At 43.4% G+C, this 24,306-nt stretch overlaps 1 protein-coding gene across 1 annotated transcript in view; it reads left to right on the forward strand.

The window, feature by feature from the left end:
* LOC117357880 (collagen alpha-1(XXI) chain-like) overlaps positions 1 to 24,306 on the forward strand; it is a 381,914-nt gene that overhangs the window by 225,180 nt on the left and 132,428 nt on the right. The window contains exons 16-20 of the mRNA XM_033939103.1: positions 2,159 to 2,212; positions 4,258 to 4,311; positions 5,660 to 5,704; positions 13,892 to 13,945; positions 18,586 to 18,597. Of these exons, the coding sequence (XP_033794994.1) occupies positions 2,159 to 2,212; positions 4,258 to 4,311; positions 5,660 to 5,704; positions 13,892 to 13,945; positions 18,586 to 18,597 (219 nt within the window). The remainder of the gene's footprint in view (positions 1 to 2,158; positions 2,213 to 4,257; positions 4,312 to 5,659; positions 5,705 to 13,891; positions 13,946 to 18,585; positions 18,598 to 24,306) is intronic.

Genomic DNA, 24,306 nt, shown 5'->3' on the forward strand with positions numbered 1-24,306 from the left:
GTAGGAGGGAGAGTGATAGGAATAGTACTTCAGGGGGAATTCAAATATAAACTGAGACCCCACAAAGCAATCTGGATAATTGGGCATCCGGATGATTAGAGTTCGGATAATCGACGTTCCACTGTATTTGTTCTGGATCATGAAGTACAGCATTTGTTAAAATGTTTGGGCCTTCAAGTCAAGCAGTCCTGTTAATTGCCATGTATGTATTTTTAATTGTTTTATTGTATCTGTATATTTTTGTAATCCGCTTTAGATGTGGGCGGACTAGAAGTGATAATAAACTAAACTAATTAGAACCGATAATTGCACCTAACACTTCATAATTGGACTTAATTGAAACGTGATTCTGTAAGAAATAGGCGCCTAGTCCAAAGTGTCTACTTAGAAGTGGGTGTGGTCAGGGGGCAGAGCATGAGTTCCTTTTTATGAATTAGACACACGCACTTAGGGCTCCTTTTACAAAGGTGCGCTAGTGGTTTTAGCGCACACTAAAATGCTGCACGTGCTAGCCGCTACTGCCTCCTTTTAAGCAGGCGATATTTTGTTGGCTAGCGCGCGCTATAGCGCACGATAATCCTGTGCGTGCACTAAAAACACTAGCGCACCTTTGTAAAAGGAGCCCTTAGACTAAGAAAACCCTGGTAAAAATACAGTGTGCCTAATTTTTAAAGAATTGCGCTTATCACCATACTAGTCAGCACTGATTTTTTAGGCAACTTATATAGAATCGAGCCCTTAAAAACCCATAGGTATAAAATGGGCTTTAGAATTTAATGCTTGCTAATTCCCTTAATGTGCATTACAGGTGCATAATTCCCCCCCTTAATGCATCCACATTACTGCGAGTTAACTAGTTAGAATATGAATGCCACATGAGCCCTTACCAGCTACAAAATGGGTGCCAGTGAGTACTCACACACTTTTTGAAAATGGCTGCATGCTAATGGCAGAATTAGTATGGGTTTGGTCATTCCCAGATCAATTTCTTCTATAGTAAGCTTTCTGTTTCTGCCTGTTTAGTATTCTTAGATCTTTTCCCTCACTCTTGCTGGTATTGCAAATGTAGAGTTATGGTAACCTGTTGGGAAACGACAAAACGTGGAACGTGCTGTGAGAACTATTTCAAATAAATCCTCAAACATTCTTAAGCATTTTGCTCTTAAACATGAGAAATGTAGACTTGAAAAAAAGTGACTGGACTTCATGACCAGGCAGAGAAATTCAGTTATAGTGCGACAGACACTCCATTCCCCACTCCACTCCCCTCATGAGAGTTCTTGGAGTTCTTGTAGGTTGCTTCATTAGCATTCTTTTGCTACACCTCCCATTGTTCAATTCCTCAATTGTCTTCCTATTAACGCAGAAAATAGAAAATCAGGTATTTATACAGCCACAGTACAAAGAAAAAAAAAAGCCTAAGAGGGGCATTTTTGATAGGACGTCTAAGTCTGACTTTGGACATTTTGAGAAAGATGTCCAGAACTCCAGTATAGACAATATTGATTTCCAAAACTGCAAGACGTCTATCTTTTTCTTTTTTAATGACTTATCAAGACATTTTGGAATCTCCTGTGGCACACCCGGAATCTCTTCAGGGCACATCACTGTGCCCTGGCACACAGTTTGAGACGCACTGGTCTACATGGTAACCCGGACATTTTGTTAAAAGTTTGATTATCTCTTCAGAATGTCCAAGTCTTAAGCCCACCTAAAACACACCTCTAACAGATCTCCTTAAGATTTAGACACACTGGGGAGACAGTGAACAGAAAGACATCTAGAAGGTCTGTTTTGAGAATGCTCACTTGAGAATGCTGGTTTATACTGTCTTTTGGACATCTATCTTTTTTGAAAATGAGTCCCTTAGTGTATGGGAAAGACCAGCGTAAGGTCACGCTAAGACTACTTTTTTGCCACAGCTTAGTAAAAGGACCCCTATATACCTGGTTAGTTTGAATAGGTAAATACTGGTAAAAATTGAGCATAACCCTTCATAAATCATTCCTTTACTGTTGTTGGGTTTTTTTTCAATCTTTATTCATTTTTGAACTTACAATAAGTGTGTCAATATGTTAAAACAGATTAATAATAACTATATCTTTTACTGTTTAATGTCTGAATTAAAATATTCACAGTTTTCTGATTTTTATTTTAGGGGGAACCTGGAATTGATGGAAAAGATGGCTTTCCTGGAAGCTCTGGTTTAAAGGTATGCCCACCTTTTTTTTCTGCAAACACGTTAGATACAGAAAACATTTTGGACTTAGATGTCAAATAGTTCTGCTATAGTAGTAATGACTAATGTCCTATCTAAGAAACACTAGAAAACAGAGAAAAAAGTTGTTTTACTTTTGGTATTGACTTGTTAAGTATGACTTAACAGTTATAAGAAGGATAAAACTGATGCTTTAAAAAGGAATTATAGGGGCTCCTTTTACTAAATGGTTTTAAGTCTTAATTCATACTTAGGGCCTGATTCTGCCACTGTGGTCCAGATGCTCTAAAATCGCTGTTAAAATACTGTGGGTTGCTGTGGGACCAGTAAATAGTCTGATTTGAAAACTGCAATTGATGTTCAAACAATTTTGAATGCAAATGAGTTTCCTGGAGTTCCACTGTAATCCCATCCAATCAGTCATTTGAGAAAGTGACTGATACATGCTCACAGCCGGTAGGGGAAGTCCTGAAAAGCTGAGCACCAGGAGAAGCCCTGAATCAGCCTCCTGCTGCTCAGCTGTTTGGAGCAGGAAGAGTAGTTCTTTTTGTTTTGTTTTTTAATGGGCATAGAGGTGTATGTGTTACACACACACAACATCTGTGCCCATTAAAAAAAAAAAAAGTACCAGGACCCACCTCTGATGACGGCCTACACCCCCAAACTTAAAAAATAAATAAATAAATTGACAGGAGGGAAGTCCACTCCCTCCTGCCTCAACTACCCAGGCTCCTCACACTCCTGACTGCCCACTTTTATATTGAATATAGGCAGCAGGGTTGCCCACTTCCTCCTGCTGCCAGGGCCTCCCATGAGCCCCCGCCACTCCATTCCACCATCTCCCCACAACCCCATACCTTTTAGATGAAAATCTGGCAGGAGGGATGCCCACACCCTCCTGCCACAGGGCCCCCCGTGAACCCCTGACACCCCCTTACAACCCTTTACCTTTTAGATGAAAATCCAATAGAAAGGATGCCCACTCCCTCCTGCCACCTTTGCAACCCGCGAATCCCCGACACCCCATCCAGAACCCCAAACACCCCCTCACACAGACACAACCCTATATTTTTTAGATGATAATCTGGCAGGAGGAATGCCCACTCCCTCCTGACAGCAGGCCTGCCTCTTCAAAATGGTGGACCTTCCCCTTCCTGGTACATCATGGGATATACCGGGAGGGGCCTAAGACTGATTAGCCTAGGCACCTAAGGCTCCTCCCATAGGAGTGGCCTTAGGCACCTGAATCAGAGTCTTAGGCTCCACCCAGTGCATCCCAGGATGCACCGGAAATGGGCCTTAAGCTCTGATTGGCCAAGATACTAAAGCCACTCCTATAGACCAGCATCTCCCATTTTTCTTTCTTTTGCCCTCCATTGCCACTCCACTCCATACTCCAGCATATGCTCTCTCTCTTTCCTGTCTCCTACACCCTGTGATCCAGCATTTTCCTCTCCCTTAGTCCCCTCTCCCACATGGTTCAAGATCTTCCTCTCTCTCTCCCATCCCTCTCTATGTTCAAATTGTTGCTGTTAGTCTATCTGGGGTTACATCGAGACTCTTCTTTTTATTTGCTTAATGTATTGCAATGTTATGTGCCCTCAAGATCATTTTGTTTAGCAAATGCTTGTGCGTTTGTTGTATCAAATTTAAAACATTTTGTATGCAAATTACAAGAACTGCCTCATTTTCTGTAGCCGGCTCTTCAGAATGGAACAAATTGCCCCTAGCACTGAAGCTACAACTGAATGTGCCATCATTGAATTCAATACTAAAATGTCATTTATTATGCCAAACATTTGATCTACCATGATTTGTTTATGCCTCATAGACTCTTCTCCCTTGCTATCCTTGTATTTGTTGGTTAAATTTTTCATTGTGTATGTCGTTTTGTAACTTGCTTTGGATAAAGGTGGGCTATAAATAATAAAATATAAACATTATAGAATTTGTGTTCAGCATGCTACATCAAGTCACCTAGTCATCAAGGCTCCCAGTTATAAAGTCACCCTCTATATCACTATGTGCTTATTTTGCAGGGTGATGATGGAAAACCTGGTCCTCCAGGTCATGACGGACTTCAAGGACCACCTGTAAGTAGCTTGAAGTAACTATTTATAGCAAGACTGGAAAATGTTATTGCATATAGCACTGAAACAAAGAAAAACATAGAAACATAAAAAAATGGGCCAGATACCTTAGGCCACCCATCGCTCCCATGGGAGCACAGTATAGAAATTTAAATAAATATTACATTGGTTAGGGCTGTGTTGTTGGCAGACATAAAGCTAGAAAGGACATCTTTCTTAAGCTTAAACATTTGCGGTAATGTGGCTTCCAAAATTGCACACAGTACTCCAGGTGCGGTCTCACCATGGATCTATACAGTGGCATAATGACTTCAGGTTTACGGCTGATGAAACTCCTGCGTATGCAACTCATGATTTGCCTTGCTTTGGATGAAGCTTGCTCAACTTGATTTGCAGACTTCATGTCTTCCCTGATAATCACCCCTAAGTCTCTTTCTGCTTCAGTTTTTGTCAAGATCTCGCCATTTAGGGTGTAAATCCTGCATGGATTTCGGCTTCCCAGGTGCAAAAATGCAAAGTCATGCAACTGGGAGGCCGAAATCCATGCAGGATTTACACCCTAAATGGTGAGATCTTGACAAAAACTGAAGCAGAAAGAGACCTAGGGGTGATTGTCAGGGAAGACATGAAGTCTGCAAATCAAGTTGAGCAAGCTTCATCCAAAGCAAGGCAAATCATAGGTTGCATACGCAGGAGTTTCGTCAGCCGTAAACCTGAAGTCATTATGCCACTGTATAGATCCATGGTGAGACCGCACCTGGAGTACTGTGTGCAATTTTGGAAGCCACATTACCGCAAGGATGTGCTGAGACTGGAATCGGTCCAGAGAATGGCCACCAGGATGGTCTCGGGACTCAAGGAGCTCCCATACGAGGAGCGGTTAGGGAAGTTGCAGCTCTACTCACTCGAGGAACGTAGAGAGAGGGGAGATATGATCGAGACGTTCAAGTACCTCACAGGTCGCATCGAGGTGGAAGAGGATATCTTCTTTTTCAAGGGTCCCGCGGCAACAAGGGGGCATCGGTGGAAAATCAGGGGCGGGAAACTGCACGGTGACACTAGGAAGTTCTTCTTCACCGAAAGGGTGGTTGATCGCTGGAATAGTCTTCCATTTCAGGTTATTGAGGCCAGCAGTGTGCCAGATTTTAAGGCCAGATGGGACAGACATGTGGGATCTATCCGCAAAGATAGATAGGGAGGGTCATTGGAGTGGGCAGACTTGATGGGCCGTGGCCCTTATCTGCCGTCTATTTCTATGTTTCTATGAAAATAAAATTTTTAGGGTATAAGTTTTACCTCGCTTCAAATGCTTTTATTTTACAGTAGTTTTTTGGTTTATTTCTGTTTTCAGGGGATACCTGGTAGCCCCGGTAATGAAGGTCAAACGGGTCCAAAGGTTAGTGGAAACTATACAAAAATGAATTTAAATGCTTGGCATACGTAGGTTTTTTTTTTCACAACCATGATATTTACATTCTTGCAAAGTGAATCTTAGAAATGTTCATTATGGGGAACATTTTCAATTAATGTATGTATTTTGCAAGACATACACAAACATAACACTTAACATACTGCTTCCCCCCCCTCCCTTTTACAAAACCACAATAGTGTTTTTTAGCACTGGCCAGCATGCTGAGTGTCGGGAGCAAAGTGGAGCATTCCGTGCGCCGGCCAGTGCTAAAAACCACTATCGCAGTTTTGTAAAAAGGGGGGATAGTAACATAGTAAATGACAGCTGATAAAGACCTGAATGGTCCATCCAGTCTGTCCTATAATTACATGCATTACAATTTCATGATTAAATTGTCTTATTTTCTTTATTTCTTCTGAGCCACAGACCTTAGAAGTCCATCTGGTAGTGTCCTTAGGATCTAACTACAGTTTTTCTCTCCATGTAAAGACTTTTTACCTGCTATTTATGAAAGTCCAGTTTGCACAGGTTATAGGACTATGCATGCATTAGCATTGAAGACATGCTGTACATGTACAGTAGGACACCAATTATCTGGACTAACCTTGGCAGTCCGGATAATGGAAAATCTGGATGACTGGACATTCCTTTTGGAGTGTATGGATATGAGGGTTAGGTAGTGTTTGAATGTGGTTGGGGATGATAGGTTGGTAGTATGCAGTTTAGATGAGAGGAACTGGAAGGGAAGTGGAATTGCAAGGGGAAAGATGATTGGTTAGTAGAATGGTAAAGAGGGTTGATTGGGGAAGGCTGCTGTGAGGAGTTTTGAAGAGCTTGGGGCATTTAGGTGGTATGAAGAGACTCTTTTGTCCATCTGATTGCTGTGAGAGTGACTTTCACACGTGCGCAGAGCCGGTAGGGAAAGCATGAACAGCTGAGAGGTAAGGGAAGTCCTGAAAGCAGCCTTCTGTCACTTGGCTATTCGGGGCACAATATCTGCCACATTAAAAATAAAAAGAATAAAAGCTCCCCCCTCCACCGATGAACTGGCACCGACACTGGAAACTGACTCCTCCCCCACAGCAGTGTAAATGGCAGGAGGAATGCTGGCCCCCCCAGCCAGAAAAAATTGGCAGAAGAGATGCCCACTCCCTCCTGCCATGGTGACTTCCCCCTCTGTGAAAGAAAATTGGCAGAAAGGATATCCACGCCCTCCTGCCATTTCAACTCTTCCCACCACCTCCCTGTGCAAGATATGTTTAATTATAAGTCGTTGTTTGATATTCAGCTTCTCTTGCTTATTGTAAACTGCAAGGATCCATATGCTGATCGGAGAGCACCAGCAGCAGCAGCTGAAACCGGTGGAGCAGGCAGAAGGAGGAGGGGAGACTTGCAGAGCGAGGCAGGAGGCAGAAGGCAAGAGCAGGAAGGAGACAGAGCTAGGGGTAGCGGCGAGAGTTAGCTCCGCCCACCCCCACCGCGTCGGCGAGGTCAGAGCCCAAACTCCCCCTTAAAAGGGGCGGAGCCAACGGATCGAGGCACTCGCTGATCGGAGAGCACCAGCAGCAGCAGCTGAAACCGGTGGAGCAGGCAGAAGGAGGAGGGGAGACTTGCAGAGCGAGGCAGGAGGCAGAAGGCAAGAGCAGGAAGGAGACAGAGCTAGGGGTAGCGGCGAGAGTTAGCTCCGCCCACCCCCACCGCGTCGGCGAGGTCAGAGCCCAAACTCCCCCTTAAAAGGGGCGGAGCCAACGGCGCCCAGCCGTTCAGCGCGCGGCGAAGGCGAGCGGTAAAGGCGCTCGCCTTAGCGAGAGCGCCTTTGCGAAGGGCCTTGCAAGGGACGAGTATCTACTATCAAGAACACCGAGGAGGACTGAACGGTAAGGAAGCGACAAACACAAAAGGTAAGGAAGAGACAGACGCCAAGGGAACAAACCCACACATACAATCAAGGTGAGGTAGAGCGGAGACAGCACACACAAAAGAGACAGCAAGGCAAGCAACATAAGGAAGCAGCAGGCAAGGGACACAAGCACACACAAGGGAAGCAAGAAATGGAAGCCCAAGGAAGTCAGAAGGTGAGCTTTCCGGTCTTCTGTATCGGCTGCAATATGTATGACTACCTCCCTTCGGGGATCCAGGCATACATTTGCAATCGATGCATGGAGATGGATAGCTTGAAATGTCAGGTAAGACTATTGGAAGGAACAGTGATGGAACTCGAAGACAGAATCCGAGCACAGGAGAAGATTCTAGTGGAGTACAGCCCAAACGAAGAGGTCAAGGAACTAGAAATGTTCATAGAGGAAGCTCATCAGCACCACGTAGAGATCCCAGGGCTGGAAAACTGTACTCAGGAAACCGATGTGAGGAGAGAAGACACCCATGTAAACATAGAAGAAACCGAAGACGAGGTAGGAGACAACCGCACATCAGGAGGAATAGTGAGAGCACAGGAAGACATCGCCCCATCCAAAGAACAGGAAACAATTTCAAGAGTATCATTGGAGGAAGAAGACTGGCCCTACTCCAAGGACGTGGACCTACGCCCCCCAAGGAACTCCCGAATAAAGAAGATGGGGATCATCGTAGGCGACTCCATTATACGACATGTGGACAGCCACACCGCAGGAGGAAGAGAGGACAGAGTCGTCACCTGTCTGCCTGGAGCAAGAGTGAAGGATGTGACCAACAGGATCTCCAGGATCATAGATGGCGCAGGGGGAGAGGACACCGCTGTGCTTATCCACATGGGAACAAATGATGTGAGTGGGCGGAAGTATGACAGGGAAGAGCTGAAGGGCCAGCTCCGCTCACTCGGAAGACAACTGAAGATCAGGGAGGTGAAGGTGGCCTTCTCTGAGATCCTCCCAGTACCAAGAGCGGATGGAAAGAGACAAGGGGAATTGCAAGTAATCAACGCCTGGATGAGACGATGGTGCGAAGAAGAAGGCTTCGACTTCGTGCGCAACTGGACGGCGTTCTGGGGAAAAAGCAAGTACTACAGAAGGGACGGACTACACCTCAACAAGGAAGGAGCAAGAGTTTTGGCAGGCAACATGAAGAAGGCAATCGAGAAGGCTTTAAACTGAAAGATAGGGGAAAGCCGACAGTCGACCACCGGTCGATGGCACGGATAGCAGGATGCCCCGACGAAGAAGCCAAGGAAAACTACTCCTACACAAGAGAAGACGACCTCACAGCCAACAAGGGAGAAAAAGCAGGAAGGGACAACTCAGACACAGGAGGGGACGACCACACAGCAAACAAAGGTGATAACACAGGAGCAGTAAAGGATATCGTAATTGAAACTACAGGGACGGCCAAGAGTAGAAGGTCCAAAAAGGTAACACGAAGGGAACTTAGATGTATGTATACGAATGCTAGAAATCTAGGTAACAAAATGGGGGAACTAGAGACAATAGCAAGACATGACATATTGGATATCATTGGCATAACAGAAACATGGTGGAATGAAGAAAACAAATGGGACATAGTACTATAGGGATACAAACTGTATAGAAGAGATCGAGTAGGGCAGAAAGGTGGAGGTATTGCTCTATATGTTAAGGAGGGAATAGATTCTGTTGAAATAGTTACAACAGAAATGAAAGAGAAGCTTGAGTCACTCTGGATCAAAATTCCTGGTCAATATGGCGCAGATACGAAAATTGGCCTTTACTATCGTCCCCCAGGACAGGCGGAGGAAACTGACTCAGAAATGATGGAGGAAATCAAACAAGAATGCAAGACAGGCAATATAATTATATTGGGAGACTTCAATTTCCCAGGGATAGACTGGAAACTAGCAACCTCCAACTGCGGCAAGGAGGCCAAGTTCCTGGAGGTGCTAGGGGATTGCTTCCTGGAACAAATGGTAAAAGAGCCGACAAGAGGCAACGCCACCTTGGACTTGGTCCTAAATGGCCTCACGGGACCGATAACAGAAGTGGAAGTCATGGTTCCACTGGGAACGAGTGATCACAATGTAATCAACTTTAAACTTGACATCGGGAAAGGGAATCATGCCAAAACCTTAACCACCACCTTGAACTTTAAAAAGGGTAAATACGATCGCATGAGAGCCATGGTAGAAAAACGACTCGAGAAGATGGTGGACAAACTCGAAACGGTAGATCAGGCATGGTCCCTACTGAAAAATACTATCACAGAAGCACAAGATCTCTACATTCCGAGGATTTCCAAAGATCGGAGAACAAAGAGCAAAAGAGAACCGGCATGGCTTACCATAAAGGTGAAGGAAGCCATAAAAGAAAAGAAGGACTCTTTCAAAAAATGGAAATGCATAAAGACAACCGAAGCCTGGAACAAACATAAAGATGATCAGAAGAAATGTCACAAGGCGGTGAGGGATGCAAAACAGGAATATGAGGAAAAAATAGCCCAGGAGGCCAAAAACTTCAAGCCCTTCTTTAGATACGTGAAAGGGAAAAAACCTGCAAAAGAGGCAGTGGGACCCCTGGACGACCAGGGAAGAAAAGGGTACATCAAGGAAGATAAACAAATTGCAGACAAACTAAATTCCTTCTTTGCGTCCGTCTTTACGAAGGAGGACACCTCAACAATACCTGAAGCGGAGAAAGTGTTTGCAGGAGAAATAGAAGACAGCCTCACCACAGTTGAAGTGGACTTAGACCAGATATACTATCAGATCGACAAACTTAAAAGTGACAAATCCCCTGGACCGGATGGAATTCACCCGAGAGTCTTAAAGGAATTGAAGGTTGAAATCGGAGAGTTATTGCAAAAACTTGCAAACCTGACAATCAGAACTGGACAGATACCGGACGACTGGAGGATAGCGAACGTCACCCCAATTTTCAAAAAAGGATCGAGAGGGGAACCGGGCAACTATAGACCTGTGAGTCTTACGTCTGTCCCCGGCAAGATGGTTGAAGCACTGATCAAGGATAGCATAGTCCGGCACTTGGACGCACACGACTTGATGAAACCCAGTCAACATGGATTCAGGAAAGGGAAATCATGTTTGACGAATTTACTCCAATTTTTTGAGACCGTGAACGAGCAAATTGATAGTGGGAAGCCGGTGGACATAATATACTTGGACTTCCAGAAAGCGTTCGACAAAGTTCCACACGAAAGACTTCTCAGGAAAGTACAAAGCCATGGCATAGAGGGGGATATACAAAGATGGATAGGCAAATGGCTGGAAAACCGAAAGCAGAGAGTGGGCATAAATGGGAAGTTCTCCGACTGGGAGAAAGTGACTAGTGGTGTACCCCAGGGCTCGGTACTTGGGCCGATCCTTTTTAATATTTATATCAATGACCTGGAGGAAGGAACATCCAGTGAGATCATCAAGTTTGCAGACGATACAAAACTATGCCGGGCGATCAGATCGCAGGAGGATAGAGAGAAACTCCAGAGTGACTTGTGTCGGTTAGAAACATGGGCGGAGAAATGGCAGATGAAGTTCAATGTGGAGAAATGCAAGGTAATGCATTTAGGCAATAAGAATAAGGAATACGAGTATACAATGTCAGGTGCAACTCTGGGGAAGAGTGAACAAGAAAAGGACCTGGGTGTACTGATAGATAGGACCCTGAAGTCGTCGGCACAATGCGCGGCAGCGGCAAAGAAGGCAAATAGAATGTTGGGCATGATAAAGAAAGGAATCTCGAGTAGATCGGAGAAAGTTATAATGCCGCTTTATAGGGCAATGGTCAGACCACACTTGGAATACTGCGTCCAAAATTGGTCTCCTTACCTAAAGAAGGATATAAAACTGCTGGAGAGGGTGCAGAGACGAGCAACAAAACTGGTGAAGGGTATGGAGAAACTGGAATACGAGGACAGACTTATAACACTAGGATTGTTCTCCCTTGAGAAAAGGAGACTGCGTGGGGATATGATCGAGACCTTCAAAATACTGAAAGGAATCGACAAAATAGAGCAGAGAAGATTATTTACATTGTCCAATTTGACACGGACTAGAGGACATGTAATGAAGCTATGGGGGGACAGGTTCAGGACTAATGTCAGGAAGTTCTGCTTCACTCAGAGAGTGGTTGACACCTGGAATGCCCTCCCAGAGGAGATTATTGCGGAATCAACCGTCCTAGGCTTCAAGAGCAAACTAGATGCATATCTCCTTAAGAGAGGCATATAAGGATATGGTGGACTATAAATTACGCCAGGTGTACACCTGGCAGGGCCTCCGCGTGTGCGGATCGCCGGACTTGATGGACCGAAGGTCTGATCCGGAGATGGCAGTTCTTATGTTCTTTTGCAGTATACAAGTGAAATGTTATGTACGTTATGTAAAATTGGCAGGAGGGAAGCTTACTCCCTCTTGCCAATGGAGGCCCCTCCCAAACCATCCCCTCCCTTCCCCATCCCCCACCCCCCCAAAAAGGTAGGGTGGAAGCCCACTCCCTCCTGCTAACAGAAGCTCCCCAGAACCAGGCAGGATACTCCCTCCTTCCACTGGATGCTTGCCCAAATCCCCACGTACCTTTTTCCATTGCAAGCAGGGATTTGGGCAAGCATCCAGTGGAAGGAGGGAGTATCCTGCCTGGTTCTGGGGAGCTTCTGTTAGCAGGAGGGAGTGGGCTTCCACCCTGCCTTTTTGGGGGGGTGGGGGATGGGGAAGGGAGGGGATGGTTTGGGAGGGGCCTCCATTGGCAAGAGGGAGTAAGCTTCCCTCCTGCCAATTTTACATAACGTACATAACATTTCACTTGTATACTGCAAAACCATATGGATCCTTGCAGTTTACAATAAGCAAGAGAAGCTGAATATCAAACAACGACTTATAATTAAACATATCTTGCACAGGGGGGTGGTGGGAGGAGTTGAAATGGCAGGAAGCATGGTCCTTCCACCTTCAAGGCCTGCCGATCCAAAATGATGGGCCTTCCCACCTCGGTGCATTATGTGATGCACAGGGAGGGGCCCAAGGCCCTGATTGGATCAGATGCTAAAGACCCCCCAAGAGGAGGGGCCTTAGGTGTCTGAGGCAATCGTGACCTTAGGCTCCCCCCTCAGTAGACGCCTCTACAGAGGGAGAAGTTTAAGGTCCTGATTGGCTCAGATGCCTAAGGACCCTTCACTTGGGAGAGTCCTTAGGTGTCTCAGCCAATCAGGGCCATGGGCCCCTCCCTGTACATCACATGATGCACTGAGGGAAGGCCCACCATTTTGGATCAGTGTGCCTTGAAAATGGAGGGACTTTACTTCTCTCCTGCTTGCAACGGAAAAAGGTATCGGGGGTGTCGGGGGATCATCCGGTGGTAGGAGGGAACGAGCTTTCCTCCTGCCAATTTTATTTTGTGTGGGTAGGGAGTCGCCAAGGCAGGAGAGAGTGGGCATCTCTCCTACAAATTTTCTTTTGCATAAGAGGGAATCGCTGTGGCAGGAGGTAGTCGGTATCCCGACTGCCATTTTTTCTGGTGCAGTGGGGTGGGGTCAGCATGGCAGGAAGGAGTGGGCATTCCTCCTTCTGTTTTCGCTGCCGCAGGAGGGGGCGAGGGTGTCAGTTCTTGATGCCGGTACTAGTTTATCAGGGAGGGCTGTCATTGGGGGGGGGGGTGTCTTTTTTTAATGGGGCAGATATTGTGCATGTGTAACATACACAGCATCTGTGCCCATTAAAAAAAGTGCTAAGGTTAGACAGGTAAGAGGCTAGTCTTGACCAGTCACTTTTTTGTGTGCATCAGGAAGCCATGATAGAGTATCAATTGCTCTGCTAGTTTACATGGCATTTCAATATTAATGAGTTTATTTGCATGGTCAGATCGGGGAATGAGCGATCAGGTAGAAAACCACACGGTGAGCTGTTTGCTGCATCGGGTCGGCAAATGTGATCATCGCTAAAGCTGTTAAAATAGGTTTAGCGATGATCACTGGTTTTAGTAAAAGGATCTCTTTATGCATTGACTTAACTGGGCACTGGTCTGAATATTGGTCAGTGCCCGGTTAACTTCCAGGTCAGTGCAATACTCAGATATTGAAAGCCTTGAGCCACACATGCCCTGGCATTGAATATACAGGATTAGTTCATCCCATGGATGTGAGCGGCTTATAAGCTATTTACTATTGTGGTCTGAATATTAATCCCGTAGTTTTGAAGTATTGTAGGACAATTTATTTCATGATAGCATCAATTTACCTGAATGTTTTGTTATCTTGCAGGGTGAAACTGGACCTCCAGGTCAACAAGGAGAAAAAGGTTCACCAGGGATTCCTGTATGTTTATATACTTACATATTTCCAATTATTCTACTCTGTGTGAATTAATTTAATCAAAGTGAAACAATTCCCTTTTTACATGACCTAATTCTTTTTTCTTTTATCTATCACTAGAAACCTAATTCTTGGAATGATATCAGTGTAACAACTATTATGTTATACATCTGCCAATACCACCGTATAAAACCATATTACAGAGAACCAAAAAATTAATCAAACTAAAGTGATTTTTTTAACTTGATGACTAAGTTAAATAATTTTACATCAGCCTTATATTGACCATCTTCAACCTATCTATGGACATGTTTATTTATCCCATTACTTCCCAATTTCTCCTTGCACTTTCTGATGGAGCAAAGAACATGCTTAAGTACTTTTCACCATAGGAGGTTTCTGATGACTCTTGTTTCCATAGATGGAAAAAGAGTTTTGATGACATATTAAGAAAGCTGAATATTCTTTTTTCCTCCTCATTGTTTCCAAGTGAGTAATTAGCCATTCTTCCACTAGAAGAATGAACTACTGGAATATAAATTCATAAAATGACTTAATTTGATGGTGTTTCCCCAAATAATAATATATCTACTTTTTTGCTTTGTTTAGGATTGCTCATATTCTCCCTCCCCTCCCTTTTTTTTAATAAGCCATGGTAGACGTTTCTACCATGACTTTGGGTGCTAAATGCTCAGATGCTCAAATAATTCCTATGAACGTTAGAACAGAATCAGAGCATTTAACACCCTGGGCCTCAGTAGAAACCTCTACCGTGACTCAGTAAAAGAGGGCCATTGTGATCTACAGGCTCTGTGTACTAACCTTTTTCTCCCCAAAACACAGAATGAAACAGCCTAGAATAGCAGGCCCAGTGAAAATAAAGTTGTTTTCATCAGGATCTAATGTTATTTCTGCTATATATTATCAAAAATAAATTCTATACTGTACGAGGTCTGTTCAAAATGTTCCAGGAAGTTTGAACTGCATGCCAAAAATAAATTGTTTTGAGATGTTTCTAGGTGGCGTTGAGTAGCTTGTTTTCCGTTTGTTGATACCTGTTTTCGTCACCGAGCTACAGCAGTTTTTGTGAAAGTGTGTTTTCGTGATCGGCTATTTTTCATCATGTGTGACCTCAATGAGCAGTTCTACAGCGTGAAGTTCTGTTTAAAATTGGATCAGACTGCTACAGAAACTTATGAAATGTTGAACGTGGCTTATGGGGAACATGTCATGAGTCATGGAAGATGTTTTGAACGCTTCAAAAGTGGTTGTGAATCAGTGGAAGACGATTTGCGAACTGGAAGACCATCATCAACTGATGATGTTGATCATCAGTGCTTACTAATCGGCAATTAACTGTTAGAGAATTGGCAGAGGAATGCAACATCTCCATTGGTTCATGCCACAACATTTTGACATAGAAGTTGGGAATGTCTTGCATTGTGACAAAGTTTGTTCCATGGCTGATGACCAACAACCAGAAGAACAACTGCAAAAACGTGATGACAGTTCTTCCCCAGTCACCTTACTCTCCTGATTTGGCCCCTGCTGACTTCTTAGTTCCTGAACTTAAATCCACGCTGAAAGGAAAGCAATTCAACATCATTGAAGACATGAAGCAAAATTTAACACAGCAACTTTTGGCGATTCAGGACTGTTTCCAGAAGTAGAAACGATGTTGGGAAAAGTGTATAAGTAGGGAAGGGGAGTACTTTGAAGGGAACCCAATGGAATAAGTTGTAAGATTGTTTAATAAATTTTTATACAATCAGTCATGAAACATTTTGAACAGACCTTGTATAGCACCACTTAAAGGGCCCAGTCCTTTCACATTTGAACTTAAAAATTATGTCCAAAAGGATTTGTTGAATAAGGTGATTTAGCAAGACATTTTACGCATTATCTGTCTGTGGGAGAAGCTTAGAGACTGATTTTCAAATGATTTACCAGTTAAAATCAAGTCTTAGCTCTGAAAATTATGTTTGAAAACCTGACCTCAGATATTTTCACAGGCAATTCCATTTTTCAAATTTAGGGGCCATTTATTCAAGCGAGCTAAAATATGGGCTTAACATGTTGTAACACAGGATTTTACCATGGGCTTGCAAAAATCACTCCGTCCAAAAAAAGGTTCCTTCAAATTTGGGTAGGAAGTATAATAAAGTTCCAAAGTCCTAGGGCCCAGAATACTGTCCTTTAGGAGGGGTAAAACTCAGTTTCTGTATCAATGACTCCAGGCAAGTAGAGGATAATAGAAGGGGGGGGGATTGGAAGGGATGGAAAGTTGTTGGATCTTACCTGAGTTGTTGCCAGTTCCACCCCCCCCCCCCCCCCAGAGCACAGGCCTGGGGAAATCCTACTCCCTCCCCCACAGCGGCCCTGACCTGGATAGGCCACTATTGGAAGCAGAATACCGTATTTCTCCATGTATAGGCCGCGGTCTTTACATGGGTTTTACAGTCTGCTGCAGTGGGTACAGCTTCCTTATATGGGGTGGCCTATCTAAAGACATCGTAGATAAGCCACTCCATTAGTAGATCAGCCGTGGTACTAGTGGAATCCCCCGTACCTGTAGCTCCCTTGCTGTACGGCTGCCGGCTGCCTCCTGCAATGTTGCAGCCAGCGGTGCAGGGCAGGAGCGATCTTTTCAGCATCCAGCCTGGCCCTGCGCTGCTTCCTCAATGCCTGTCGTCAGTTCTCGCGGGACTCTTAGATAGGGTGCGGCTAGTAACATGGGGTGGCTTATCTAAGAATTTTAAAACCTACATTGGCATTTCCTGCGGCCTGAACAAAGGGGCGGCCTATACATGGGGAAATACGGTACTGGGCCTGATGGACGTTTGGTCTGTCTCAGTATGGCAACTCTTATGTTCTTATGACTGTAAAGAAAAGGACTTAGAATCAAGTCCCACTTGAGCTCTTTCTGTTGTTGTTATTGTGAGCCCTGCAGAAACAGAAAAATATCTATTGTATCTAAATATATAGGCTGCCTGCAAGCCTGAAGTGGTGTACATTCAGGTATAATAGGTATGTTGCTTTTGCTAGAGGGCTCATGGGCTAACAATTAGAAATTAAGAGTTAAATTGGGCTTTGAAAATGAGTCCTTTGGCTCAAATTAGAGAATGACACAGGGACACATTTTTCCCCGTCCCCGCAGGAACTCATTTTCCCGTCCCGTCGAGTTCTTTTCCTGTCCACGCTTCATTCCTGCAAGCTCCGTCCTCATTTGCACAAGCTTCAAACACTTTAAAATCCTAAGTAGCAACATTCTAGAGCTCAGATTGTGATGTCATAATACCTCATTCCACCAATGCCTAAGCTCTGTTCTCATCTGCACAAGCCTCAAACACGTTAAAATCATAAGAGTACGAGGTTTGTGCAAGTTAAGGCAGAGTTTACAGGAATGGAGCAGGGAGAGGGACAGCAATAAAACTCGTGGGGACGGGACGGGGAAAAATTTGTCCCATTGTCATTCTCTAGTTCACAGTCCATTGCACAAATCGCTAGGCTTCCCCCTCTGCTTTGCTTGGATGTTTGTTGGGCCTTTTTCAAAGAATGCTTCCATACAGACATTCATGTCGCTTGTTTTCCCCAGTTTGTAACTTTGATGTTCCAGTTTATAAATAGATGTTCATGCTAGAAGTTTCTAGAATATGGATGTCTATCTCATATATTTTCATGATGTTTTTCCTGTTCAAAAATATATGTGAGAAGAACGCCTCTTTTTGGATGGTCTGACAAAAATGCCCCTCCACATATTTTATTCAGATTCTCATTTATACACATGACATAAACATTTCCATTTTGGTTGTACTATATGTCTTATTTATTACTGTTCTTGTTAATAGTTATTTTAGTTGGAATTTGTCAACTTGTTTTTTGAATGTAAAATTGAATAATATATCTTGGATAAAAGAAAAACATTGAGTTGAGAAGGCTGAGAACATTGATAATTGTACATTTCTGAAATCGCCAGGAGCTGTGAAAGGTTAAAGCCTCAAACTATTAATGTCTGTCATTACAATTGGCTTACAAATGTCAAAATCAGATGCACGTGTTTAACATTAATTTGCTATTAAGCTGGACGTTTTGAGCTAAGGTTTTCAATTACTCGCCAGTAGATTCCCACCACTAATGTGATTTCCAAATTAGCACTGTCTGCATCATTTTGCAGACCTAGGGTCTGTGGGCTGTGCATGCCTGATAACTAACCATTACCAGGAATCTACTTTAGAAGGCAGTGTGCCGCAGTTGATTCTGATGTGCCCGGACAAGATGGTATGGAGGAGAGGTGCCAGTGCTGGTTGACTGATTATAGGATGTGCCTCTCATGGTGAGAAGCATGTCCTGTTGGCAGTCAGCCGGCGCAGACGACTCTCCTCCTTGCCGGCTTCTCTCCTACTTTCCCTCCTCCAGGATAACCCCTCCCCCAAAGCGACAGGTTCAGGGCCGCGGACATATTAGCCTCCGCCTATGTGCAAACATCGATGTGATGACGCCACTCCAACATCCACGGACTTCTGGGTGCCTTCCAGCCAGGGCACTGAGTTTAGTGTGTCGCCAGCTGAAAGGTTTGCGGGCACTGCTCTAATCCATCTGTAGACAAATCATCTAGCCAACCATAGTGCATTTGGAGTGCAAAGAGTCTTTTAGGGGTTGGGGGAGGGGCTAAAGTATTTGGCTCAGACTATAGGTTTTGTTCTGGAGTACTACCTATCTTTGTAAAGGGATAGAAAAGACTATATAGAAACATAGAAACATAGAAAATGATGGCAGAAAAGGGCCACAGCCCATCAAGTCTGCCCACTCTAATGACCCACCCCCTAACTTCCTCCATGAAGAGATCCCACATACCTATCCCGTTTTTTCTTACAATCTGGCACGCTGCTGGCCTCAATTACCTGTAGTGGAAGATCATTCCAGTGATCAACCTACCCTTTCGGTGAAGAAATACTTCCTGGTGTCGCCATGAAATTTCCCACCCCTGATTTTCAACGGATGCCCACTTGCTGCCGTGTGTCCTATAAGAGAAAAGATATCTTCTTCCACCTCGATACGGCCCGTGACATATTTGAATGTCTCAATCATGTCTCCCCTCTCTCTGCGTTCCTCGAGTGAGTATATTCAAAAAGGGTCTCAAAGACAGGTGTCAACAAGAAGGTTTTAGATACACAGAAGGATGGGACAATATATGGAAAACAAAAGGCTTTACTGTAATGATGGGCTACATTTTTCAAGAACAGGAAAAAGGATCCTTGAGGAGAAATTCAGACAGTATTGGGTTGATATTCAAAACATTTTAACTGGCTAGAAATGGCTCCTGGCATGTTAAATTGCTTGTTTGGAGCTAACAGGCCATATTCAGCAGCAGTTAGCCGGATAGTGCCACTGAAAATGAAAATGCCAATTCAGAACCAGCTATTTTGGAGGTATTCTGGAGGCAGAGTCAGAACTTGGCCGGTTAACTGTCAATATATAGCACTTAACCAGCCAAGGTAACTGTATAAATAGGACTGCTAAGACATATAGGTGACAATAGGAAGCAGAGGCATTCAGGAAATCACCCCTAGCAAAAGCATGACAGTGGAGGGAATGATAAAGTTAATAAAACAAACCATCTAAACAGTTCATTCATTAGCAACAAATGGAAAGCAATGAGCACAAAATGCTCGCAGTCTAATCAAAGATAGTTTAGGATTTGCAAGTTCTGATGTCTGAGACAGACTTAGATATTGCTGCTATCACAAAGACTTAGTTCAATGATTCCCATGAATGGGGCACAATAATATTGGGCTATAATCTTTTTTAGGAAGGACAGAAAAGACTGGAGTGGAGGAACAGCACTTGTGTGAAAAACAATATTAAAATGGCTGATGCTGTATGTATGGAACCTGAGGAAAAGAAGAAGTGAAATGGATCATCCTGCAAAGAAAAGATGAAGCCTGTATCTACAAGGGTGTTGTCTACATACCACCATGATGGACAAAGATCTGATTGAAGATATGGTATCTATTTGCATAGATCTCATACATATTGTGGAAATCCTGAAAACCAGGCTGGGTTGTGGATCCAAGGACTGGATTTAAGGCCCCCTGGTCAATGCATTGAATATGGCAAGGACAGCTCAAGATTAAGTATGTATATTTTGGGCAGCTTTGGTTGACCATGCAGGTCTTTATCTGCTGTCATCTTCTATGGATGTTTTCACCTCAGAATACCACAGTGGATCCTGTCAACCAAATGGTCTCAAGCCACAGGATATCTGTCTACTCCAAGTCACCTCAAACCTCTGTCACTCCCTCCAATGGTGGTTGGTTCCATACAACCTTACTTGAGGTCTTCCCTTTCAGCTCCATAGCCATCAAACCTCACCACAGATGCTTCCATACTAGGCTGGGGTGCTCATATGGATGGCCTCCACACTCAAGGAGTCCGGTCTCCTCAAGAGAAAACTCACCATATAAATCTCCTCGAGCTCTAAACAATCCTCAATGCCCATATGACATTCAGGACTGACTCCTTCTGTAGGTAGTCCTTATCCAAACTGAAAATCAAGTTGCCATTTTTTTATTTAAACTGCTGGAAGTCAGTCTGTGGTGTTCCTCAAGGCCCCTATCTTATCCCCCATCCTATTCAACCTATTCATGAGCTTGCTCAAGGACTACAAATTCAAAGAAGGAGAGTAGCTATTCACCTATGCAGATGGTATTTTCCTACTTATACAACACCTATCATTCTCAAACGCTCCAGAAAAAGTCTTGACAGAAATAATCAAAATATGCACTTGGTCAACAAAAAAACAGACTCAAGTTAAACACCACCAAGAACAAACTGCTCTGGTTCCACACACCTATGAAACTACTTCCAATTCCCTGACTCTATCATCAGGAAACAATCTCACGGTGCACAAAATATTGAAAGTTCTAGGTATAATTCCTGACTCTACACTTTCCTATTCATCACAACTATCTAACCTGTGGAAGAAAACTAACTACAGCATGAAATATCTTCAGCTAATCAGACCTCTTTTTTTAACACCACTTTGCTATTCTGGTCCAAATGCTCATTCTATTGCAGCTTGACTATTGCAATTCATTATATATTGAAATAAACACTAGAGGGGGGGCGCTATTGAGCCGAGAGACAAGATGGCTGCATAGTATCCTCTCTCCTCCTACGATTTCTGGAATATCGATACGGAGCAAGATTTAAAATTTACTTTTTCTAAGTATCTCTAGCTCAATCTCTCTGTGAGATGTCTACTTCTAAAGCCTCTAAATCTGAGACCTCTCCGAATTCCGGTTCTAAACGAACGAAGCATGATCCTCCTTCACCGGAAAAATCGTCTATCAGTAAGCCAGCTTATGCCTCCTCCGATGCAGTCTTAGATGAATTACGTGCTTTGAAAGAGTTAATAACAAAGCAATACGACATCACTTGTGAAATGAAAAACGATATAACTTCACTTACTGCCTCCTTTGCTGCTTGCACAGCACGTGTCGACACACTAGAAAATAGGGCAGACATGGCGGCACTCTCCTTCACACAATTTGAAGAACGTGTGCAACAAAGATTTAAAAAGTTGGATCAAGATTTTGAGGATCTTTGTAACCGCAATAGACGGAATAACATTAGAATCATTGGTCTAAAAGAACAAGCCGAAGGAACTGACATGATCGGATACCTAACTAACTTTCTTCCAAAAATACTCAACATTACTTCTGACCTCCCGCTGCAGTTCGAGCGCGCACATAGAGCGCCATCTTTCTTGAAACCAGGATTAACCAGACCAAGACCGATTGTGGCAAAGCTTTTGAAATACCCGCAAGCGCTACAAATCCTCACTGCTGCTAAACTAATAAAGGATCTATCGTTTGAAGGGAAAAAGTTTCTAATTGTTCCTGACCTTGCACAAACCACAGCGCGGAAGCGCAAATCTTTCCTTGAAATGAGAGCGCGTCTCAAGTCTATGGGCGCGAGATACGGCTTGCAATACCCAGCCAGAATGATTGTAACCATAAACAACTCGACGAAGCACTTTGAATCCCCGGAGCTGTTACAGTCATTTCTGGATAATCTTCAAACACAAGGCATGTCGTCCGCTTAAAATTTTCTCTAATCTGCTTCCTGAACTACTTGACTTCTCAGTTTAATGTACTTACTGACCCTCGAAGATTTTCTTTCGTTTCCGGCTGCACGTGGACCAGCTGTTAATGGCGCTAGTGCTCACCGACTGCTTCAACTCCCTACGCTGCTGACTGCTATACTAACTGACTTTTAATCCAAGTTACTGCCAAGTTACTGCAGCTGTCTACTTACTGGACATTATAATGGGCAGTGAAGCGACAGCCTTCCCCAGCGGCAAGAGCAGCGGAGCGCAGCGCGGCAAGAATCAACACGGCGAAACACTAGGCAGCTGCAGACATGGCGTCTTTCAAAGCAACCCTCAGCAGAAGAGATTTGGTGGAGAGAGTGATCGGTGCGGGTAGGGGTCGTAGCCATGGCGCTACTAGGTGGTCTGCCACTGCCTTGCGGACGGACTTCCATTACTTCTTTGCAATATTTTTGCTTGCACTGTGGTTTTGTTTCTTTGTCTGCTCTTATCAAAGATAGCAATGTCTTAATCTGAATTTCCTTTTTCTAATCTGACTGCATTGGTTGATAGACCTTGAATATTGCTCACACTATACTGTTGCTTCCTTGTAATCTAAAGGTCTCTCTGACTATATGTCTAGATTTTTTTTTGAGCTACTTTTTCTTTTTGCTCCATAACTGTTTTTGATATGTCTATATGGAGAGAGGACTCCTATGTGCCACGGAGTCTCTCTTGGTGAATGGAACCAATCTTTTTTCTCTGTTTTCTTGGCTGGACCTTTTTAGTCCTTATGCCTGTTACTTTTGCTAGAGCATGTTGCTCTGTGTTACAGAGGTTATGTGTGTTAGTGTGTTATAGTACAGGGCGTATTGCATTTTTTTCTTTTCTACAATCTATTTCTGAAGGTTTTTACTTTTCATCAGTATTGGAATATAATGCTTTCTTAACTTTATGTCACTGACAAAACAATCCCAGGTCACTGTTGTCTCCTGGAATATTAATGGACTGAGAAATCCCATTAAAAGGAAGAAAATACTACTACACTTAAAAAGAAAAAAACCGGATATAGTCATGTTACAAGAAACTCACCTCTCATCTACTTCTATTCTAACCAAATCCTGCCCTTGGATTGAATCTGCTATTGATTCTCCATCCACTGGGAGAAAAGGAGGAGTCTCTATCCTATTCTCAAAATCTTTCAAACCCCACATTATTAAACAGGAGATAGATCCTAATGGTAGATGGATAATTGCTCAAGTAGAAGTCCATAATATCACCTTTTTATTGATAAATGTTTATGCGCCTAATGGGGATTCTCCGGAGTTTTTCTTAACTCTTCTTACCCACATTCAGTCCTTTGATCCTCTACCGATTATTTTAGCAGGAGATTTCAATATTCCCTTTGACCTACATATTGATAAACAATCTACCACTAAAATAACTCCGCTTAAATCTCATATATCTTTTCATTCGCTTATTTCGCAATTGCATCTTATGGACTCTTGGCGAACCCAGCACCCTTCCGCTAGAGAATATACCTATCATTCAATACCTCACAATAGTTTTTCACGACTAGACTACATTTTCATATCACAGCATCTCATCCAATCATTAATCAACTCTTCTATATCACCGATACTCATATCTGATCATTCTCTAATTTCCTGTGTTTTAACTTGGGCTCCTGATCTTGTTCCTAAATCCCCTCTATGGAAAATGCCAATTTCACTTATGGAAGACGACCAGACTGTGCAACATATAAAAACTTTTATTAGTACCTATTTTAAACAAAACCCCTATTCAGATACCAATCCTTTAATCACATGGGAAGCTTTTAAGGCCTCGTTAAGAGGGGAATTTATTTCTCTTGCTTCCCATAAACACAAATTGGAAAAATCCGCTCTGACAGATTTAGAAAATTAAATTTCAACATTAGAAAACAAATTTTCCATTACAAAAGATCCTCTACAGTATAATACTTTATGTCATCTCAAATATCAATATAACTCTATCCTTTCTAAACAGGCTGGAATGCAAATTTTTACGACCGAAGCTGTATATTATGCAGAGGGAAATAAGAGTGGTAAGTTACTAGCCTCCTACCTAAAAAGGAAAAAGCATAAAATTCAGATTCCCGCCATCCAGAATAGTGATGATATAACCGTAACCTCCTTCACTGAGATTTTGACAGAGTTTCAAACTTTTTATGAAAAATTGTATCAGTCTGACTCACCCTCCGTGTCGTCTTCCTTATCCTCCTTTCTACAGG

The sequence above is a fragment of the Geotrypetes seraphini genome, chromosome 3 (assembly GCF_902459505.1).
Source record: "Geotrypetes seraphini chromosome 3, aGeoSer1.1, whole genome shotgun sequence".
Classification (NCBI taxonomy): Eukaryota; Metazoa; Chordata; class Amphibia; order Gymnophiona; family Dermophiidae; genus Geotrypetes; species Geotrypetes seraphini.